This window comes from Gallinula chloropus (genome assembly GCF_964237585.1).
Source record: "Gallinula chloropus genome assembly, chromosome: 9".
Taxonomy (NCBI): domain Eukaryota; kingdom Metazoa; phylum Chordata; class Aves; order Gruiformes; family Rallidae; genus Gallinula; species Gallinula chloropus.
In genome coordinates, this window is record NC_140094.1 from 4,413,267 (window position 1) to 4,435,033 (window position 21,767).

Consider the following 21,767-nt stretch of genomic DNA (forward strand, 5'->3'; position numbering starts at 1 on the left):
AGGGAGGTGCAGGAATGCTTTTCCATGGGGGGGAAACCCAACCCCCAAAGAGGAACTAAAGCTTTAATTGGTTTATGTCTGGAGCTGAAGGTTAAAAAAGGGGGACAGAGCAGTCTTGGGGCTACCAACCTTCAAGCTGGGTGGGGAGTGAGGGGCAGCAACTGGTGTCCTACTCAAAGGGGGAACTTGGGTGGGTGCTTCTTGCAGGCACGTGGTGTGAAGCTGTACCGTTGGTGACTCATTCCTGGCTTTCCGGGCCATGAGAGGGCAGCACAGGGGGAAGGCCGGTGTGAGTCTAGAATCCTGTCAGCCTGCTTTCATTTTTCAGTGCTTGCTTTTCCCCTGGCATGGTGCTTTCCCTCCTCCCTCACAGGCCTGGGTGAAGCTGAAGCTGGTCTGTGCCCAGGCACTGCAGGACCTGCTCTGGACACCATGGAGGTGGGCACACCCCCTGTGTCCCATGGTGGGCTGTCTCTAGTGTTTCCCTGCTGCCTCTCCTGCAGTATGAGGAAATCCTGGAGCTGACCTCAGAGGCCAGGGGAGCAGTGTTCCAGGGACAGGCAGTGACCTGGCAGGGAACACCTTCCCAAGGGGATGGAGGTGACCATCACCACCCTCAGCTTCATCCTCTCTGGTGCTGCCAAGCACATGGACAGCAAGTCCCTGTTGAGCAAGCTGCAGCAGCTGGGGCTGCCCAGAGGTAGTGGGGGACCCTTGGGGTGTCACCACAGGCCAGACCTGGTGGGATGTGCCAGGGCTGAGCTGGCAGCTCCCCCTGTGCTGTGCCTTTGTGCCTGGATTCAGGACTCCCCATTAGGTCATTCCGCTCCATCTGCCCTCTGCTCTTCTCCAGGTGCTTTTCAGGGTTTGGCTGCTGCTGGGCCAATGTGAAGGGGTGGTTTTCCCACCTCCTCTCTCCCCATGGGCAAAGCACACTGGCAGGTTGTGCCAGTCCTACCAGGAGAAGCAGAGCTCCCTCCAGGCCAGCCCAAGGGCCTGCAGTATGGAGGTTTGGGGGTCAGGGACAGTCCCCCTGCCAGAATGTGCCAGGGTGCTGACGCTGCCCTCCTGCCTGCCTTGGTGAGCCAGCTGGGCTTGGTGTGCTGGTGGGTGGATGAACACCCTCAGCTCCAGCGAGCTCTGGGAGGCCAACAAGCTGCTGGTACACTTGACCTTCAACCTTTGGGATGGAGAGCGTGGGAAGACAGCTGCTGTCCCTGATGAGTTCTGGGTGAGGCTGGAGGCAGGGTCCCTGGGGAGGGCAGCTCCTCCTCCCTCTCCCCTCAGGGCTCAAGCAGTCCCAGGCCCTGATAAACCCCCTTCTCTGGGGAGCTGGACAGCAGGACAGGACCCAGTGCACCCCCCCTGGGCCCTGACACTGCCCAATACAGCTCATGGCACAGAGGAATTCCCTGACATTCATGTAAACACTACTTCCTCTTTTTGTCCAACAAGAGTAGGAGGCTTTAAACATTTCATATGCATCCAAGTCTGTCCAGTCACTCACAGAAACTCCAGAAAGTGGAGAATTAAAACCATTAGCTTGCCCACGTACCCAGCAGTCACTAACTTTGGTATATTTTACAACACTCTTTACAAGAGCTACCCAAGCACTTGCATTAATGGCAGCACCTTCTAAGCTACAGTTCAATAAGGTTACAAGAACCCAAATTGCTGTCTTTGGAGGTGAAGCTTCGGAGGTCCAGAAGGTGTTGATTCCCATCATGGTTTGGGGGCTTTCTTGACTCTGTTGTGATGTATCCATGATGTTTTTTCTTTAGTCTTGCTAGGTAAGAACCTAGCAGTACCTGGAATGGACCTTCCCATTTGGGTTCAAGCAGCAAATCTGAAAGAGCTCTGACATACACACAATCTCCTGGCATCGTTTTGTGTACTGGACCATGGAGACCTCTGGCTCTGGTCCCTAGAACCAGTTTCTCTGTTTCCCAATGTTGTTTTTGCAGGCTTATTACACAACTCCTTAACACTCCCCACCTGAGCTGATGTCCCTGCCTGTATTAGATAAGGTCTTCCAAATGTTATTTCAAAAGGACTCAACCCCTCCTTGGTTTCGTTCTAATTCTTAAAAGTGTGAAGTGTAATGATAGAGGCCAAGACAATCCAGCTTCCTGGCCTAGTTTTACTATCTGCAATTTTATTAAGTGATTCATCTTTCCTACCTAGCTGCTTGCTCAAGGTTGGTGTGGAGTACACAATTCCCAGGCAATTCCTGAGAATCTACCTACTTGTCAAGTTATTTTTGCAGCAAAGTGTGGTCCTTTATCAGAGGACATTGCTGCAGGAACCCCAAACCTTGACATTATGTCCTATAGTAGCGCTTTGGTGGGTCCCATCACCTCGTTTGTTAGACAGGGGATAGCTTCTGGCCACCCTGAGAAGCCATCTGTTAGTAGTGATGGGTACCAGAACCCCCCTTTTCTTGGCATTTCTGAGAAGTCAATTTGCCATTGTTGTCCAGGGAAATTCCCCCTTTCCCATTTGTCCCACTCAGATTTTTAAAGTATGAGCTCCACAGCTCATATCGCACAGGTCAGTGTCCAGACGGGGCTGGACTATCTCCAGAGAAGGAGACTCCACACCCCCTGGGCAGCCTGTCCCAGGGCTCCCTCACCCTCACTGGGGAAAAGTTCTTCCATATGTTGGTGTGGAACTCCCTATGCTCCAGCTTGCAGCCATCGCCCCTTGTCCTGTCCCCACAAACACTGAAAAGGGGCTGGCCAGTTCCCCCTACATCCCATCCTTAAGATACTGATAAACATTAATAAGGTCCCCCCTTAGTCTTCTCCTCTCCAGGCTGAACAGCCCCAGCTCACTCAGCCTTTCCTCACAGGGGAGATGCTCCAGGCCCTTCATCATCTCTGTAGCCTCCTCTGGACTCTCTCCAGGAGATCCCTGGCTTTTTTATCCCAGGGAGCCCAGCACTGGACACAACACTCCAGGTGGGGCCTGACCAAGGCAGAGTAGAGGGGGAGGATCCCCTCCTGTGACCTGCTGGCCACACTCCTCCTGATGCCTCTGGGGCACACTGCTGGCTCATGGCCATCCTGTTATCAACCAGGACCCCCAGGTCCTTCACCACAGAGCTCTTCTGCAGCAGGTCATCCCCCAGCCTGTACTGATTCAAGCTGTGCAGATAGTGGTTTAGGTGTTGATACAAAGCCTCTGCTCTCCAACGTGTCTTGGCCTCCTAGCCTGCCATTGAATTGCTGAGGTTCTGATCATCAGTTCCCTCCTGGTGAGCTTCACAGTGCATGATCACCACCCTTTCTGGTAACTGAATTGCTTCCAAGAGTTTGAGAACTGCTTGGCTTAAAACCAAAAAGTTTGCTCCTGTATCAACCAAAAATTCTATTCCCTGTTGTTTCCCCAGCTGGAGCATAACCAACAGATCCATGAGGGTGGATTCCCTGGGTCTCCATCAATCTTTCTTGACAGGAGCCTGTATTTTACACCTGCCACTCCTCCTTTCTGGGCGCTCACTCTTCCAATGTCCCCTTTGTTCACACCATGCACACTGAGCTCTTCCCAAAGGCCTTCAGGGCTCTCGACTCCTCTGTCTTTTATCTTCTCTTAATGCTGCCACCAAAATTGTAGTGTTTTCTTCGCTCTTCTTCTTTCTAATTGCTGAACACCCTCTGTGCTCACTCCCAGTCGGTTTCAGTTCCTCTGCCCTATAGTACATGCTGAACAACGCCTTTTTCAGCTTCCCTTTCCCTTCTTTCTTATTTTCTTTTTCCAAGGTTTCACCACAGGACCCCAGGGGAATGCCGAGTTGTCTGGACTCTTAATTAGTTGTTCTAACTACTTGGTTACTTCTCAAAGACAATTGAGTCTCCTCTTCTGCATGCAGCCTGTTCCTGTTATCTCATACACTGCACTTAGAGCTCGGGCTGGACTCTAGTAACAGGCTGCCTGTGCTGAGCTACTCCAGGCTGCACTAACAGCGAGTTCTTTGTGACTGTGACTGCTGACAGCTTTGGCGACCCAGATGGGACCTTGCGAGTGAGACTAGATGGGACTGAGCGCTGATCAAACTCCAGCCAACACCGAGGGATTCTTAGGGAGAGCTATTGCTTTTCACCCACCCAACTCCTCACAACATTCCCTGGACAGCTGAGGCACTCCTGAAGGAGCTGCCTATGGAACCAGCCTGTCAGACAAAGCGCAGGCTCAGGCGAGGCGTAGTTCTGCTTCCCATCGTTGGGCCTGGTAAGGCCTTTTGTAAGGAACAAAGGCTGCCTGGGAGTGAAAGTTCCACGTCCTTGGGGCTAGGGAATTCCTGGGTAGTGGAAGCTTAGGCAGTGCCTGTAAGGTGTGAAAGTGCTCCCAGGGTGGGCAACAGTGAAAGTGGTGAAAGGGATGTAAAGGAGAGTGCCCCAGGACTCGCTGGAAAGAGGACTCCTTTGGGCACTCCTGGGAATTTGGGTTTGTTTGCAGCACTTGTCTGTCTTGAGTTTGATTTTTCTCTCTCTCTGATCTTTTTCCTTTACCTTACAGGTCATTATTATTTTATTGACTTTTTTAGAAAATATGTAAAATTTTTTTCCCCTCACAAACCATGAAAATTCTCTCTTTTAAACTTCTAATTCTGTCCCCCATCCCACCAGGCTAGGGTTCCAGCATCACAACTGCTTGTTTTAAAACACATTGAAGATAATTACAACCCTCAAGATTGTCTACTCTTGGACAAGAGTAGTCAGATGAGGGCAACCAGGATAGTAAAGGTTCTGGAGGGAAAGTCTTACGAGGAGAGGCTTGCAAAGTCTCAGTGAACTTCAGGCACAGGCTACTCAGGGAAGTGGTCAAAGCACCAAACTTGACTGAGTTCAAGAAGCATCTGAGTTCAAGAGCATCAGTCACATGCTCTGACTTGTCTGGCCCTGTGTAGAGTCAGGGGTTAGACGTGATGATCCTTGTGGGTTGCTTCAAACTCAGGAGATTCTATAGTTCTAAGATTCTAAAGTTTTTCAGACCACATCACAAGAGGAGTTGCATTCAGCATTCAGTGAGAGAGCAAGATGATGTTACAGGGAGGTCAGACTCCATCAGCTGTGAAAATTCCTAGAGACTTGGGGTCTCCTTGGCAAGTGGCATCATTCAAAGAGCCTCCAAGGATGACCTGGGGATCTAAAGGCTGTGTACTTTCACTTTGCAGGAGGGATGTGTACCACAGTGTACACATCTTGGTTGGCATATCTGGGGGTGTGGCTGAGGAGGTGGTGGGATGAACATAAAGCAGATTATGCCTGACCATCCTCATTGCTTCCTGCAATGAAAGGACCTTATCTATGAGGGGAGAACAGTGGGTGTATCTCACCAGGACAATGGCAATGCTTCACACACCATCCCCCAGCAGAGTGTCTTCCTAAGGACAAACATTCTGAAGAGTTTGGTCAATAGGAAGATTTATCATACCCAGCAAGGGCAAATCCAAATTCAAACTCCTGGGCTGGATGATCCTGTGGATGTGACACAGTCTGGGAACAGCCTGTCTGGTTTACAGCTCTGCAGAAACATTTCTCTACACAAAGCATTGGGAGAAATGTGCTTTTGATTGGGCTGTGTACATTAATATTTGTATAGAAGGAGGAGAACGTGTTGTCATCTTGCTTGCCCATGTCCATGGCTTATGACACAAGCCATGAGAATTTGGAGATCCACCTCACCGTCCTGCAGATGAAGCTGTCAGAGTTGTGACAGACAGAACTCATCTGTGGATGTTTCAACTGTTGCCTCACACCTGCACTCAGAGGGGGATGCAGTCACCCCCACAGAAGTGGCCACAGCCTCAAGGATACATGGGGGTAGCTCAAGCCCTTATGGGGGACAGGGAAATGTGATCCAGCATCTACAGGAGCAATTCAGATGCAGGAGCTGGTGGCCAGGCAGAGAAGACCAAGGCATCTCTGTTGAACAACTGATTTCTCCTTCTTGACTAGTCAAGTCAACCTGGGAAAATGCACCCATGGTGGCCAACACCATTAATATCCTTGCCTTCCCTGCAGTGGTGTCTGTGTTTTACCACTGTTGGAACTGGCATTCAGAGGAGCTCATGTGCCCTTCCATCTCTTGTGGAACTGCAGGGCTGGAACTGCCCATGCCGTTGAGCCCTGCCCTGAATTTGGTTGGGTAGTGGGGAGATGCAGTGAGACAAAGGCCGTTCTTCTCAGGGGAAGCCTTGTAAATCCAGCCAATGGAGTGAGGAGAAAGACTGAGCTCTAATAGCAATGACCACGCTTGACTTTCTCTGTGGGTGGTGGTCAACAGCATGCTAAGGAGGGACAGGTTTAGCTGTCTTAACCATGACCATCTGCTGTCATGTCATGTGGCTAAAGGAATTCCCCACCTGGCTAAAGAAACTGCTCCCAGACACTGCTCAGACACTGACTGCCCTCTTGGCATTGCTCCATTGGGCCTTGGATCTCCCTGCACAGCTCTTGGACCACCTCTGGCCCCTCATGGGTCACAACCTCTGGTCTGATCAGGGTCAATGACTCTGCTGGACAGAAGGATTCCTCCCCAGCTGAGGGAGGGAAGGGCAGGGAGGACTTCAGTGCCTGGAGCACTTCAGCTCCAGGGACACCTCGAGGAGCCCAGAGGGGACAGAGGATATAACACCTTCACCTGCTCCTCTGCTGTGAGCTGAGCTCCTGGGATGGTGGAACGCTGCAGCACAGCAGAGAGGCAGCTCTTCTCAGGAGCAGCTCCTCTGCCAGGCACAGCAAGGCTGGGGACACTGCCTGTCAGCACCGAGGGGAGACCTGGGAGTCTGGGAGAGCTGATGGATGCTGAGAGCTCACTGGAGGAGAAATCTTCACAGCTCTCTGTGTGGTGAGTCTGTGGGTACAGGGTCAGTTCCTGGAGGGACCTTCTAAAGCTGGTACTTCTGGCAGTGTGTGGGATCTGCCAGGAGCATAGTCTTTGTTCCTCAGTTTTAGAGGAGGATATTGTTCTCCAGAGTAGGGATGCTCTTCTGCACTATCAGAGGGACGGGGTTTGATGCTGTCTTCTCCCTGGATTTTAGGGTCTTCTGCTGACAAATGGGTGCTGCATGGGTCAGGTTTGCTCCCAGCTCCAGCTGACCCCTGGGCATTAACAAGGGCTCTTGCAGAAGAACATCAAGGAAGCATTTTCCTGAAAGGTAAGGTGACTTTTCTTTGAGTTGTCCAGTCCTGTAGGCTGGGTGGGAAGTGGGAGAAGGGAATTTGTTTCTCCACCTGGAGAAGGTGGTGAACACTCAGTTCTCATTAGGCTTGTCAGAGCTTCTCCTGAGCCCTGCACACACAGAGATGCCCTGGGGCAGCCCCTGATGCCAGGAGGGGTCTGCAGAGCAGAGGTGAGTCCAGGGCTGGTGGGATTGGGTCTGTGAGCACAGAGCAGGAGGTGACATGGGCAGAGAGAAGCAGCTCCAGGGACAGCTTCAGGCAGCAGAAACACTGGCAGGGAGGGAAAAGGAGCTGCTTCCAGAAATGCTGTGGCAGTGGGGATTCAGTACCTCCCTGACATCCTCCACAGTGACCCCCTGGTTTCTGCCACCCATCAGACACTGCCTTCCAGCCTTGGCTGGAACAATGAGGGTTTTCTTGGTGTTTCACCTCCTGTCCCAGTGTTACCTGGAGCTCTGGGCACGTCGGTGGGTGGGGGTGGCACTGAGCTGACCCTCACTTCAGGACACCCATCTGTAGGACTTTTCACTGGCAGTACAGCAGGAATGTCAGGGAGCTCTGGCTTAGGAGACACTCCTCAGTTGTGGTGAGCTCACTAGAATAATAACAACTATTCCAAAGCTCCAAAGTTCTTCCAAGCTGTGAATTTTGAAGGCAAACCTTCCCTGTTCTCTGAAATCCATGTGGAGAAGTGCAGAGATGGTTCACTGGAGGAAACACTGTTGGGTTGGTGCAATGAGCCACGGGTTGCCTTGCCTACGAGTGGGGTGCTGGAACCTAGACACAGGGTGAGATTGTATTGCTCTACCCAGGACCCCACTTTTCTTTGAATTTCTGGGGTTTTTGCTTTCCTTTTTCATGGTAACATGTGATTGTGATAGCTCTGTCTCATGGAGGAGATGCCTGGTGCAGCTCAGAATGAATCCGAGGGACAGACCAGCTCCCCTCAGGCTGCACTGAGCCACAGGCAATCCTTTTGCTTTGCAGGACACTCTCTGTTCTCCCTGAGAGCAGAAGAAATGCTGAGGGTTTCTGAAATTCAGATAACTCCCCAGGAGAGATGAGTGGAAGCTTTGAATACCCCAAGCCTGTCCCAACTGCCTTCTCCTATCCCCACTCCTGAGCACTGAGTGGAGATGCTGACGAGAAATGGAATGGTACAAGGAATGGAATGGTACAAATGTCCTGGTTTCAGGTAGGATAGAGTTAATTTTCTTTCTAGCAGCCTGTGGAACACTGTGTTTGGGAGTTGGGATGAGAGCAGTGCTGGTAACACCCTGATGTTTTTTGTTGTTCCCGAGGACTTTTCAGATGTTCATATGGCCCTTCTAACGAGAAGGTGGGGGGCACCCAGGAAGCTGGGAGGGGGCACAGCCAGGACAGGTGACCCAAACTGGCCAAAGGGGGTGTTCCATACCAGTTACATCATATTCAGCATAAAGAGGGGCTGGTGAGGGGGAGGAGTGTATGGCTCCAGGACGTGCAGTTTTGGGGACAGTCTGGTTTCGGGGCAGCTCTGAGCTGTGCAGTTTGGTGAGACACCACTTTTGTGTTTCACCAGTTTTGTATATTTTGCTATGAAGTCCTGTTATTGTTCTCTCTCTCTCTCTCCTGTCCCAGTACATTGTCCTTATCCCAACTTGTGAGCCTTAGGGGGTTTTGTTTGGAGTTCTTTTTCCTCCTCTTTCCCCTGCCCCTAATTCTCCACACACACCTCTTAGTGGCTGCATGGTGCTGGGCTCTCAGCTGGGGCAAAACCAGGACAGTAGAGGAGGGAGAGGGTCTAAGTGAAAAGCTTTGTTTTTCCTCAGTGAAGTCTCTCCTTATTCTTCAATGACTCTTTCTCCACAGGTTCACGTGCACAGAGGCAGGAAATGTCCAACAGCAGCTCCATCAGCCAGTTCCTCCTCCTGGCCTTTGCAGACACACGGCAGCTGCAGCTCCTGCACTTCTGGCTCTTCCTGGGCATCTATCTGGCTGCTCTGCTGGGCAACGGCCTCATCATCACCACCATAGCCCGTGACCATCACCTACACACCCCCATGTACTTCTTCCTCCTCAACCTCTCCCTCATAGACCAGGGCTGCATTTCCACCACTCTCCCCAAAGCCATGGCCAATTCCCTCTGGGACACCAGGGCCATCTCCTACTTGGGATGCATTGCTCAGCTCTTTTTTTTCACCTTCTTGTTTGAAGCAGAGTTTTCTCTTCTCACCATCATGTCCTACGACCGCTACGTTGCCATCTGCCACCCCCTGCACTACGGGACCCTCCTGGGCAGCAGAGCTTGTGTCCACATGGCAGCAGCTGCCTGGGGCAGTGGGATTCTCTACGCTGTCTTGCACACAGCATGTACATTTTCCATACCCCTCTGCCATGGCAATGTTGTTGACCAGTTCTTCTGTGAAATCCCCCAGATCCTCAAGCTCTCCTCTTCAGAGTACTACATCACAGAGTTTGGACTCCTTGGTTTTAGCTTTTGTTTAGCTTCTGCTTGTTTTGTGTTCATTGTAGTGTCCTATGTACAGATCTTCAGGGCCGTGTTGAGGATCCCCTCGGAGCAGGGACGGCACAAAGCCTTGTCCACCTGCCTCCCTCACCTGGTCGTGGTCTCCCTGTTCATCACTACAGCCATGTTTGCCTACCTGAAGCCTTCCTCCATCTCCTCTGCATCCCTTGATCTGGTGGTGGCACTTCTGTACTCAGTGGCACCTCCAGCAGTGAACCCCCTCATCTACAGCATGAGGAACCGGGAGCTGAAAGACTCTCTGAAGAAGCTGATTCATTCAGCAGTCTTTCACAAATAATAAGCTGCCCATGTCATGCTATTAAATAAGGTTTTAATTCATGTTGGTGGCTTCCTGTGCTTGGGGCAATATCTCTGTGATGATCATGTTGGTCCAGTAGTGTCTACACACCCACTCCCCTTCTTCAGAGGCCTGAACCCAGCCTGTCTGACCCACAGACCTTCGTGTCTGTGTTTGGAAGGATGCTACAGGTGTCCCTCTGTGTCGTGTCTCTCTAATAAAAAGGGATTTCCTCAGTGACTGTATCTGGGTGTTGAGGACTTCTTCTAAATATGAGGTCGGGAGCAGGCTGAAGAAATTGCCCCCACAAGGCCTTGCTGGAGCTCTCCATGGGCTGAGGGGAGGAGGGCAAGGGACAATGTGTTAGGGATGGGACTGGACTGAGCCTTCGCTGGTGCTGTCAGTAACGGCCTGCTTGCAGTGTGTCTGCTCACCACAGGCTCCTGGGTGAGGGGCCATTTCCCTCCTCCTGCTGGGCTCAGGCCTGCACAGGGGATGGGCCAGCCCTGGCCACCTCCCTCTCTCCTTGTCCAGACCATTGCAGAGGTGTCTGAGGTACACCATGAGGGACGCAGACGGAGCTGGGTAGGTTCCAGGACCTGGAGGAGGCTACCTAGAGTAGGAGGAGGGGAGGAGTATAAGGGGATCTCTTGGGAATCACGCTACACAAACTGATCCCCACACTTACTTGATCCTGCACAGTGGGTCCATCGCACAGGGTGTCCCTGCTGACCACTTGTATCTGTCTGCAGGGCCTTGGCACCCCCTCTCACGAGACAGGGCTGCCTTTGGAGTTACACAGAGCCAGTGCCCTGACCTTGGCTGGGGCATGTGGTGATGGTCATGGCACACCTGAGCTGGGGCCAGAGGAATCCCACCTCCTGTGGGGCTGTGCTGTGGGATGGGGGCATCTGAGTCCACATCTAGTCCCTGGATCACTGACATGGCATGGGGGTTGAATCCCTTCTCTCCAGGGTAGTAAAAGAGATCAATCCCTGTCCCTGTCTGGGTGTCCCATGTAGAGATGAGACAACTTAAAGTTAATTCTTAGACCCAAGTCTTTTTCATATCAAAAACATGACTCTGTTTAATGAAGTCTTTCTTCCCAGCTGAGAGAAGGAGCATCTGTGGTTTCTTCAGCCTGTTTCAGAACAGGTTCCCCTGAGAAACCTGGAGGGAGCCCAGGGGGGACAGAGACAGTGACACCTTGGGCTGCTCCCCTGCTGCTGGGCTGGGCTCCTGGGATGGACAGAGCTTGTGGCAACCGGGCAGTGCTGCAGAGAGACAGCTCTTCCCAGGATCAGGGCTGAGGGCACAGCTTCAGCACTGACAGGAGACCTGTGAGACTGAGAGAGCTTAAAGGCACTTGGGAGAGGGAGGCTGCTGAGAGCTCACTGGAGGAGAAATCTTCACAGCACTCTGCGTGGTGAGTCCGTGGGTGCCGGGCAGTGCAGGGTCAGTTCCTGGAGGCATCTCCCAAAGCTGGCACATCAGACAGTGTGTGGGGTCTGCCAGGAGGATTCTTCCAGTTTGTCTGTCATAGAAGAGGGGGACATGCTCAAAGACAGAACTGCCCTGATGCAACAGTGTAGGGACACAGAATGATAGAAGAGATCTGCAGGTGAATGCTGCAGGGCTGTGAAGCCGGAGGTGCAGCCAGGGGTGCCTTCCAAGCACAATCCCTGCACCCCAGGGTGTTCTGCATGGGTCAGGGATTTTCACTGCTTCAGCTTTACCTCAGGACATTTCCAGGGTCACTTCTCCAGAGGAACAGATGGTGGCTCCTGGAAAGAGAAGGACCTTTCCTGACCCTCAGCCTGGAAGTTTGGGTTTGGCCCTGCCTATTGAAATGCTTGTTTCTGCTGAGAAGCCTCTGAGCCTGCCGGTCTCTGAGACAGAGAGATGAGGGATCCTGGGAGAAGCCCCTCACAGCGCTGTCCCCGGCTGCCTGCAGCCAGCTCAGCAGCCCCTTCCCCTTCACAGGCACATCAGGCTTGGTGAGCTCTGCCCGGTAGCCCCTGCCCAGGCAGAGCTGCCCCTGGGCAGTGCCCTGCCCCAGGAGGTGTCTGCAGGCAGAGGTGAGCACCCAGCACGCAGAGGAGTGGGCTTTGTGAGCCCTGCCAGGGAGTAGAGCTGGGCACAGGTTCCTGATTGATACTCCCTCTCTGTGGAAGTATCAATCAGGAACCTCGGGAGCCCATTTCAGACCCTCTGCTCCTCAGCCAGCAAAACCAAGAGCTGAAGACAGGGACCAGCAGGGAGGTCTTATTAAACAGATGGTTGGAGAGGTGGGTTGCAATGAGACATGCAATATGTTTTCCTCAGACAAGTCTGACCTAACCAAGAACTACATTTTCCTCCACAGAACATAACAATATCTAGCAGCAGCAGATGTCCAACAGCAGCTCCATCAGCCAGTTCCTCCTCCTGGCCTTTGCAGACACACGGGAGCTGCAGCTCCTGCACTTCTGGCTCTTCCTGGGCATTTACCTGGCTGCTCTGCTGGGCAACGGCCTCATCATCACCACCATAGCCTGTGACCATCACCTCCACACCCCCATGTACTTCTTCCTCCTCAACCTCTCTGTTCTAGATCTGGGCTGCATCTCCACAACAGTTCCTAAATCCATGGCCAATTCCTTTTGGAACACAAAGACCATCTCCTATGCAGGATGTGCTGCTCAGTACTTTTTGTTTGTCCTCTTGGTAGTAGCAGAGTACTGTCTACTGACAGTCATGTCCTACGACCGCTACGTTGCCATCTGCCACCCCCTGCACTACGGGACCCTCCTGGGCAGCAGAGCTTGTGTCCACATGGCAGCAGCTGCCTGGGGCAGTGGGTTTCTCTATGCTGTGCTGAACACAGTCAATACATTTTCACTGCCCCTCTGCCATGGCAATGTTGTTGACCAGTTCTTCTGTGAAATGCCCCAGATCCTCAAGCTCTCCTGCTCTCACTCCTACCTCAGAGAAACGTGGATGCTTCTGCTTGGTGCCTGTTTATCTTGTGGGTGTTTTGTGTTCATCGTGGTGTCCTATGTGCAGATCTTCAGGGCCGTGCTGAGGATCTCTGTGCAGGGACAGCACAAAGCCTTTTCTACCTGCCTCCCTCACATAGTGGTGGTCTCCCTGTTTATCAGCACTTCCCTTTTTGCCTACCTGAAGCCCCCCTCCATCTCTTCCACATCGCTGGATCTGGTGGTGGCAGTTCTGTACTCAGTGATGCCTCCAGCCGTGAACCCCCTCATCTACAGCATGAGGAACCAGGAGCTTAGAGAATCTCTGAAGATGCTCATTCCATCAGCAGTCTTTCAGAAATCCTAAGTTCTCCTTGTCTTGTCATAAAATTGATTTTGAATTCATGTCAGTTGTTTCCTCTGGTTTGGACATTTTACCTGTGTTTTGTGAGGTCCCTTCACTGTCTACACCCATTCCACTTCTCCAGAGTCCTGACCCAGACTGTCAGACCCCCAGCACTTCAAGTGTGTTTCTGGAACAACCCCACAACAGTCTAGTTGGACATAGTTGGTTTCAGGGTTCCCCTGCACAGTTGCTCTTTGATTGTTCAGATGCCTCTTAACTCTTTTATCTGCTGTCAACTTGCTGTTGTGGTTTTGCATGGAGAGGTTCTGGTGGAGGACGGGGGCTTCAAGGGTGACATCAGCCTGAAGCTACTAAAAGCTTCCCCTAGGTCTGACAGAGCAAATACCAGCCAGCTGAAGGACAGACCTGCTGCTGACCACAGCTGAGCCAACCAGTGATGGTGGTAGCACCTCTGTGGTAAAATATTTAAGAGGAAATAAACCTGCAAGCAGCTGCTTTTTGCCACCAGGGAAGAGAGTGAGAAGATGTAAGAAACTTTGCAGGCACCAAGGTCAATGGAGGCTGGGGTCAGGGAGGAGGGACCCCCGGTGCCAGACAGAAAGATGCCCCAGCAGCCCCTGGAGGAACCCATGGTGGAGCGGGTGTCCCCCCACAGCCCGTGGAACAGGCCCAGACCCCACCTGCAGCCCGTGGAGAGGCCCCACGCTGGAGCAGGGGGAGACAGACAGGAGATGCTGTGACCTGCGTTGGAGGCAGCCCCTGCCAGCACCTGCAGCCCGTGGAGAGAGACAGAGACACAGAGATGAGCGAGAGACACCATGCCAGAGCAGGTCATGGAGGACCAGTCTGGAGAAGTCTGGGCCTGAGGGACAGAGACATGCTGTGATTTGTGACTGCCCCCACAGCAGTGACCCACACTGGGCAGCTGGGGAAGGGCTGAAGCCCTGTGGGACAGGACTCACACTGGAGAAGTTCATGGAGGACTGTCTGCTGTGGGTGGGACCCCACAGTGCAGCCGGGGGAGGGGGTGAGGAATGTGTCCCCCCCCAGCTAAGAAGGAAACATCTCGTGAGGAACTGACCCAAACCCCAATTGCCCCAGTCCCTGCCCCTCCCTGTGCCACAATGGGGGGGAAGAAGGGAGTAAAATCCTGACTGAAGTGAAGCCTGTGAAGAAGGGAGGGGTGGGGGGAGCCGCTTTAAGCTCTGTCCATGCTTCTCATCACCCGACTCTGGTGTCACTGGGGCTGCAGGGCAGTGCCATCAATTAGAGAGTTTCTGGCCTTTATTTTGTGCTGAGTCTGTTCTGCCCGTGACGCTGATTGCAGGATGATCTCTCCCTGTTCTTATTTCCACTCCTCAGCCTCTCAATATCTATTTTCATCCCTGCCCAGCAGAAAAGGGGAATGATAGAGAGACTTTGGTGGGTGTCTGGCCTCCAGAAAGAGTCAAACCACCCGTCCCACATGGCTTTCCTGCAGCATCTCATTCCCCCATCTGGGTGTGTATCCAGGGTTGTCCCTTCCCAGGTGCACAATCTGGCACTTGCTGTTGTTAAATGTCATGCTGTTGGTGATTGCCCAGCTCTCTAATCTGTCCAGGTCTCTCTTCAAAGCCTCTCAACCTTTAAGTGAGACAACAGTTCCTCCCAATTTATTGCCATCTGCAAATTTACTTAAGACACATTCTACTCCTGAGTCCAGGTTGTTTATCACAGGATCACAGAACGTTAGGAGTTGGAAGGGACCTCATGTTAGTAAGTACAAGATCCAGCAGTGCTCCTCTGCTAGTAGGCTGGTCCACTGTTTGCATTAGGAAGTTATCATCAACCTCCTGGACTGTGAGTAACTGGCTGTGGCAGCCTTCCAGCCAATACCTGGGTAGTTAAAATCCTCCATAAGAACCAGGGTCTGCGACTGTGAGGCTACTGTTAGCTGCCTGTAGAAGGCCTCATCATCCTCCTCGTCTTCATCAGGTGGCCTGTAATAGACACCCACAACAGTATCACCCATAGCACTAGTTTATGAAAATATTGAAAAGAACTGGACTTAAAAGGGAGCTTTTTAATTAAACAGAGGAGCAAGGAGACAGGTTTTAATTTCTGAGGGTAACTCACGCTTCGAATGAGAAAGCCAGTGGTCCCCAGCTTGACTTTCAAGTAAGAGATAATTAACTCTTTCCCCAGCCCCACAAACTGATCTGTCCACATCCCCACAGTGTAGAGAGAAGCTGGGACACTTTCCTCCCATGGACACAGCTGCATGGAGGGACCCTCAGGATCATCCCATGACTCTGCAGGTGAAACTCCCATCCCCAGAGAGCCTGACAGCAAGAGAAGGGCCATACAGGCAGAACTCAGACCAGTGGGGAAGGACGGGCAAGGCCAGGGAGGGTCCGGCTGAGAGAGGCCAGGGCAGAGGCCGCCAGGCCCTCAGGGCAGCGTGACCCTTCCCCAGCTGGAATGCCGCCTCCCCAGCACCAGCCCTGCAGGACAGCTGCTCTCCGGGCCTGTGCTCTGCAGAGGGACCTGGGCACGTGGCTGGAGAGCTGCCCCACAGCTCTGGCTGCAGAGGAGATGGTTCATGGCACGGACCCCACACCCTGAGGGCAGGGGCCTGGCTGGTGGGAGAGGAGGCCAGGGGGCTTGCTCCAGGGAAAGGGTCTAGACTGGAGGGGGTCATGCTGGGTTTATTCAATTCCCTATAAAACATCACTTCTTTTCATTTCCTCTCATTCCCTGATCACATCCCTGCTGCCTGGAGTTGCTCCTCCTGGGAGGCATTTCCCTGTGCTGTCTCTACAGCACTCCCAGACCCCATCCCAGTATCTGGGCACTCACCTTGGCCCTGCAGAAAGCTGCCAGTTCTTTGGGCACTGGCTGCCTGCATCTTCCTGTCTGCTGGTAGAAAGTGATAGGTCAGACTAGGGCTGATGAGTCAGGCAGAGGTGATGGTGGTGCAGAGGAGTGACTAGAGGCACCTGGCCGACCTTCTGGCTGCTCAGAGCTCCAGTTAAGGAGTCTCAGTGACTTGTCAAAAGGAAGAGCTGCACTGTCTGGCACCCAGAGACTCACCAGGTAGAGGGGCTGTGAAGATTTCTCCTCCAGTGAGCTCTCAGCAACCCCCTCATCCAGCCAGCCAGACATGCCATCACAGAAGCCTATCAGATTGCTCAGGCATGACTTCCCCTTGGTGAATCTATGCTAACCCCTCCCCAAAACCTTCTTCTCTAGGGAGTAGGCTGAGGGTACACGAGGAGTAGGGAGGGGATACAGTCAGGACAGCTGACACCAGCTGACCAGAGGGACATTCCTTAGTTTGTGAGGTCATGCTCAGCAATAAACCTAAGAGGGAGGTTGGCAGTGGGATCTGCTCAGGGGCTGGCTGAGCATTGGTCAGTTGGTGGTGAGCAATTGGGTTAACTTGCACCACTTGTCTGTCTTGGGTTTGATTTTTTCACTCCTTGGTCTTTTCCCTTTTCCTTTCATTTTATTATTATTAACTTTTTTTTAGAAATCATGTAAATTTTATTTTGTCTCAAACCATCCAGCTTTTCAGTTTTACACTTCCAGTTCTCTCCCTTGTCCCAACAGGCTGGGGTTATACCATCACAACTGCTTATTTTAAGAGATGTGGGAAAGGAATGCATACTCTCAAGGTAGTCAGCTCTTGGGCACAGAGAGGACAAGTGAGAGTCCCAAGGCTGGAACCAGGACTACTGCAAGAATTGCAGCTGCATCAGTGAAATCACTGGCTTTTAAAAATAAGCATCAGTCTGCCCAGAAAAAAAAAAGGGTTCAATGCCATGGAAATAGTGTGGGATGATTTAGTTCATTAGGTGTCAGCACTGAGTGTGATTGGTGGTTCAAGAAGAGCGCTGTGCTATTCAGGGTGTAATCCTGAAGTGATGATCTCCCTTGCTGCATAACATGCCAACTGCAACGTGGCATGTTGGGTGCTAATACAGGACACAAGATCCTGAGGAGATGATGTAACTTACTGAAGTGTGATCGCTGTTTATCTCAGCCAAAGCACTACAGAGTTCTAGGTATGGCTGCTATACAATTGCCCACAAAGAACATCTGATTCTAACCTCCCCTGCAGCAAGATTTTGGCCAGTGTCTCTGTCTCCTTAGTGGTATTAGAAAAGAGTGACAGGAACATCCCAGTGCCAGAAAGAGAAACTTCACAGCAGTGTGGGGTTCTCTCTTGCATAAAACCAGGCATTTCCCAGTTGGCTCTGATTCATGGCAGGCATATGGTTTAGTTTTAAGTAGTTTTGGAAGAGGTGGGGTGTTGGACTCAATCCTGTTGTGTCCTTGCCCAGAGGTCTCCCAGGGCCCTGAGCTGGGGCTGCTGCTCTGCAGAGCATGCTGGCTGTGGTGTCCTGGGATCATGGGCTGACAACATACTGGCAACACTGGTCCGGGAGAGAAGCGGATCCGGCCAGTCTGGCATCACTGCCCTGGACTGTTTTTTCTCATGGGTCTGTGGTGCTGATACTCAGGGAAATCAGGGGGTGTTCCAGCTGTATCAGGATGTGCTCAGGGGTGTCACTGGATCCAGCCCGTGGCTTCTCTCTGGAGATGATGTGAGTCCCTCCTGCGGCTGCCTCCCTCATGCCTGCTGCATCTCTGCTGCCTGTCTGGCATCGCAGAGCCCCTGTTAGGCTGAGCATGGTTCAGTTTATCTGCTTTTCTATTTGTAAGTCTCAATTTGCATTCCACTCCAAGGCATTAATGCCCCAAGAGAAGCCCTCTGCTCTGCAGGTGGCTTCAGGTCCAGATTCTGGACTTTGGATATCTTGGACCATCCCTATCAGGTGTGTGAGAGAGCCTCAAGCAGATGCCTTCTAACAGTTCAGGATCTCCAGTGCTTTTGGGCACCCAGTAAAGCAATGGATCAGCCCATACTCTGTTACCTGTCACATCAGCCCATGTTCTTGTCCCGCTAAGCCAATGCCTCAGCCCAGGACAACAGCAGGGCCTTGTAGTATAGAATCATAGAATCATAGAATTGTAGGGGTTGGAAGGGACCTCAAGAGATCATCAGGTCCAACCCCCCTGCCAAAGCAGCTCCCTAGGACATATCACTCAGATAGGTGTCCAGATGGGTCTTGAATATCTCCAGAGATGGAGACTCCACACCCCCTGGGCAGCCTGTCCCAGGGCTCCCTCACCCTCACTGTGAAAAAGTTCTTCTGCATGTTGGTGCGGAACTTCCTGTGCTCCAACTTGCATCCATTGCCCCTTGTCCTGTCCCCACAGACCACTGAAAAGAGGCTGGCTGATTCCCCCTGCATCCGCTGCTTAAGATAATTATAGACTTTAATTAGGTCCCCCCTTAGTCTTCTCAAGGCTGAAAGAGTCCCAACTTACTCAGCCTTTCCTCATAGGGGAGATGTTCCAGGCCCCTAATCATCTTCGTGGCCCTTCTTTGGACTCTCTCCAGGAGATCCCTGTCCTTTTTAAACCAAGGAGCCCAGAACTGGACACAATACTCCAGGTGGGGCCTGACCAGGGCAGAGTAGAGGGGGAGGATCACCTCTTTGGACCTGCTGGCTACACTCATCCAGATGCACCCCAGGATCCCATTGGCTCTCTTAGCCACCAGGGCACACTGCTGGCTCATGGCCACCCTGTCATCTACCAGGACCCCCAGGTCCTTCTCCATAGAGCTCTTCTCCAGCAGGTCATCCCCCAGCCTGTACTGATACAAATGGTTGTTCCTTCCCAGGTGCAAGACTTTACACTTGCTTTTGTTGAACTTCATCTGGTTTCTAATTGCCCAGCTCTCCAGCCTGTCCAGGTATGGATTTCCCTGAGTGTACTCTGCACTCCAGTTCAGGTGTATCCAAGCTTTCCACTCTGCACTGAGGAAAACCCTCTTTTTTCCAGCCAATCCACAGAGTTGACCGTCAGTGCAGCTGACTGATTATAACCAGTACAATAAACAGAGACGGGCAGCTTACTGCTGCTGAAAGACCACTGCTAGAATCAGGTTCCTCAGGGCACCCTTGAGCTCCTGGTTCCTCATGCTGTAGATGAGGGGGTTCAGTGCAGGAGGCACCACTGAGTACAGAACTGCAACTACGAAGTTAAGAGCAGGGGAGGAGATAGAGGTTTCACGTAGGCAAACATGCCAGTGCTGAGAAACAGGGAGACCACAGCCAGGTGAGGGAGGCAGGTGGAAAAGGCTTTGTGCCGTCCCTCCTCAGAGGGGATCCTCAGCACGGCCCTGAAGATCTGCACATAGGACACCACGATGAACACAAAACACCCAAAAGCTAAAAATGAACTACCCATGAGAAGCAAAGCTTCCCTGAGGTAGGCATCTGAGCAGGAGAGCTTGAGGATCTGGGGGATTTCACAGAAGAACTGGTCCAGGGCATTTCCTTTGCAGAGGGGTATGGAAAATGTATTGGCTGTGTGCAGCACAGCATAGAGAATCCCACTGCCCCAGGCAGCTGCTGCCATGTGGACACAAGCTCTGCTGCCCAGGAGGGTCCCGTAGTGCAGGGGGTGGCAGATGGCAACGTAGCGGTCGTAGGACATGATGGTGAGAAGAGAAAACTCTGCCACAATGAACGTGGCAAACAGAAAGACCTGTGCAGCACATCCTGCATAGGAGATTGTCCTTGTGCCCCAAAAGAAATTGGCCATGGCTTTGGGGAGAGTGGTTGAAATGAAACCAAGGTCAGTGAGGGAGAGGTTGAGGAGGAAGAAGTACATGGGGGTGTGGAGGTGCTGGTCACAGGCTATGGTGGTGATGATGAGGCCGTTGCCCAGGAAGATAGCCATGTAGATGCCCAGGAAGAGCCAGAAGTGCAGGAGCTGCAGCTCCCGTGTGTCTGCAAAGGCCATGAGGAGGAACTGGCTGATGGAGCTGCTGTTGGACTTCTGCTGGTTGTCGGCATGGGTGACTGTATGAGAAAAAAAAAAAAACAGTAAATAAGGAAAGACTCTGCATCTCATTCCCAAGTGCCCTGAGCTTACATTTTGGTGAGACTGGGGACAATCACGCTCCAGTGCCACCCTGAGAACCCACCAGAAACTGCTGGGAGCAGCTGGATCCCCCTCAGACCACTAAATGTCTCAGCACCCTGTTTGTAGCCCAGGACATACATGGCTCATTGTGACCCCTGGAAGGCAGCACACAGCTTGGCAGGATATCCCAAGGAGGCACCCAACTGTGCCTCTGCTGACATCTGAGTAAGGGAAAGTCAGCCCGTTGCCCAGCCTCACAGACTGCACAAGCCAAAGCTTCACAGGGTAGAGGAGAGCTGGCACACCTCCTTCCCATGGACACCACGGCATGGCCACCCACAGGATCAGCAGGTTAGTGGGAAATGGGCACATGGCAGGAGAGATGTACTTATCTCTTCTGCTGGTAGCTGACAGTGGTACACCTCAGGGTGATGGTTTAGGAGTTTCAGCCCTTTCTCTGCCCTCCACAACCCTGTTCCCATCCCACCCAGCTAAGCCAGATTGAAGTGGAATCACAGATTCGGGACAGCTCAGGCTCAGGAAGGAAAGCCATTGCATGAAAAATCCTGTCAGTAATTACCTGAGCATCATCTGGAGCTTTGAGCAGTGCTGTCCTACATAGCATCACAACAACAGAAGGCCCTTGCCTTGCCCTGCCAGGGGCTGCTCCTTCCCTAGCTTCTCCCTAGCTCTGTGGGTAGTAATTTCTCAGTTCTGTAAGTTTTGAGGGCTGACCCTTCCAGGTGTTAGAGTCCCAGCCCAAGCATAGAGCATCCTGGAAGGAATGGACTGTTCTTGAAGAACAGCCCTGGGCACCCCTGGCTGCACACAAGCTTAACAGTACCAGTCCTGCAGCTGTCAACAGCAGAAGGTAGCTATCATTCGATGTCTCTCTGATGATGCATCAGGGCATCGCTGGAAAAGGTTGCCCAGAGTGGCTGAGGAAGCCCCGTCCCTGGAGGCATTTCGGACAAGTTGGATGGGGCTTTGGGAAATCTGATCTAGTGAGGGTGTCCCTGCCCATGGCAGGGAAGTTCGAACTAGATGATCTTTGAGGTCCCTTCCAACCCAAAGCATTCTGTGATTATATGCTTTGTGATTCTATGATCTCTGCTCTTGACAATGTCCTCCTCCTCTAAATTGAAGACTCTCTGAAAGTCCTCCTGGCAGACCCCACACACTGTCAGAAGTACCAGCTTCAGGAGGTGCCTCCAGGAACTGACCCTGCACTGCCCGGCACCCACGGACTCACCACGCAGAGTGCTGTGAAGATTTCTCCTCCAGTGAGCTCTCAGCATCCTCCCTCTCCCAAGTGCCTTTTAAGTTCTCTCAGTATCTCAGGTCTCCTATCAGAGCCTTCTCTCAGAGCCCTCAGCCCTGCTCCTGGGCAGGGGTATTTTTCTGTTGCACTGCCTGTTTGCCATGATCTCCATCCACCCCAGGAGCCCAGCCCCACTCAGCCACA

At 52.4% G+C, this 21,767-nt stretch overlaps 2 protein-coding genes and 1 pseudogene across 3 annotated transcripts; 2 read left to right on the forward strand and 1 right to left on the reverse strand.

Annotated features, from left to right (window-relative positions):
- Positions 1-594: 594 nt before the first annotated feature.
- On the forward strand, positions 595-9,994 carry LOC311194709 (olfactory receptor 14I1-like; the record flags this gene model as incomplete). Its single annotated transcript, XM_084267909.1, has 2 exons — positions 595-700; positions 9,039-9,994. The coding sequence occupies 2 exons, from the start codon at positions 595-597 to the stop codon at positions 9,992-9,994; spliced, it is 1,062 nt and encodes a 353-aa protein (XP_084124035.1).
- Positions 9,995-12,385: 2,391 nt separating this feature from the next.
- On the forward strand, positions 12,386-13,318 carry LOC311194710 (olfactory receptor 14A16-like; the record flags this gene model as incomplete). Its single annotated transcript, XM_084267910.1, has 1 exon — positions 12,386-13,318. One exon carries the CDS (start codon positions 12,386-12,388, stop codon positions 13,316-13,318), a length of 933 nt encoding a protein of 310 aa, XP_084124036.1.
- A 5,965-nt stretch (positions 13,319-19,283) lies between these two features.
- On the reverse strand, positions 19,284-20,222 carry LOC311194711 (olfactory receptor 14I1-like; annotated as a pseudogene). Its single transcript has one exon. The product of its transcript is annotated as an olfactory receptor 14I1-like (transcript).
- Between the last annotated feature and the right edge of the window lie 1,545 nt (positions 20,223-21,767).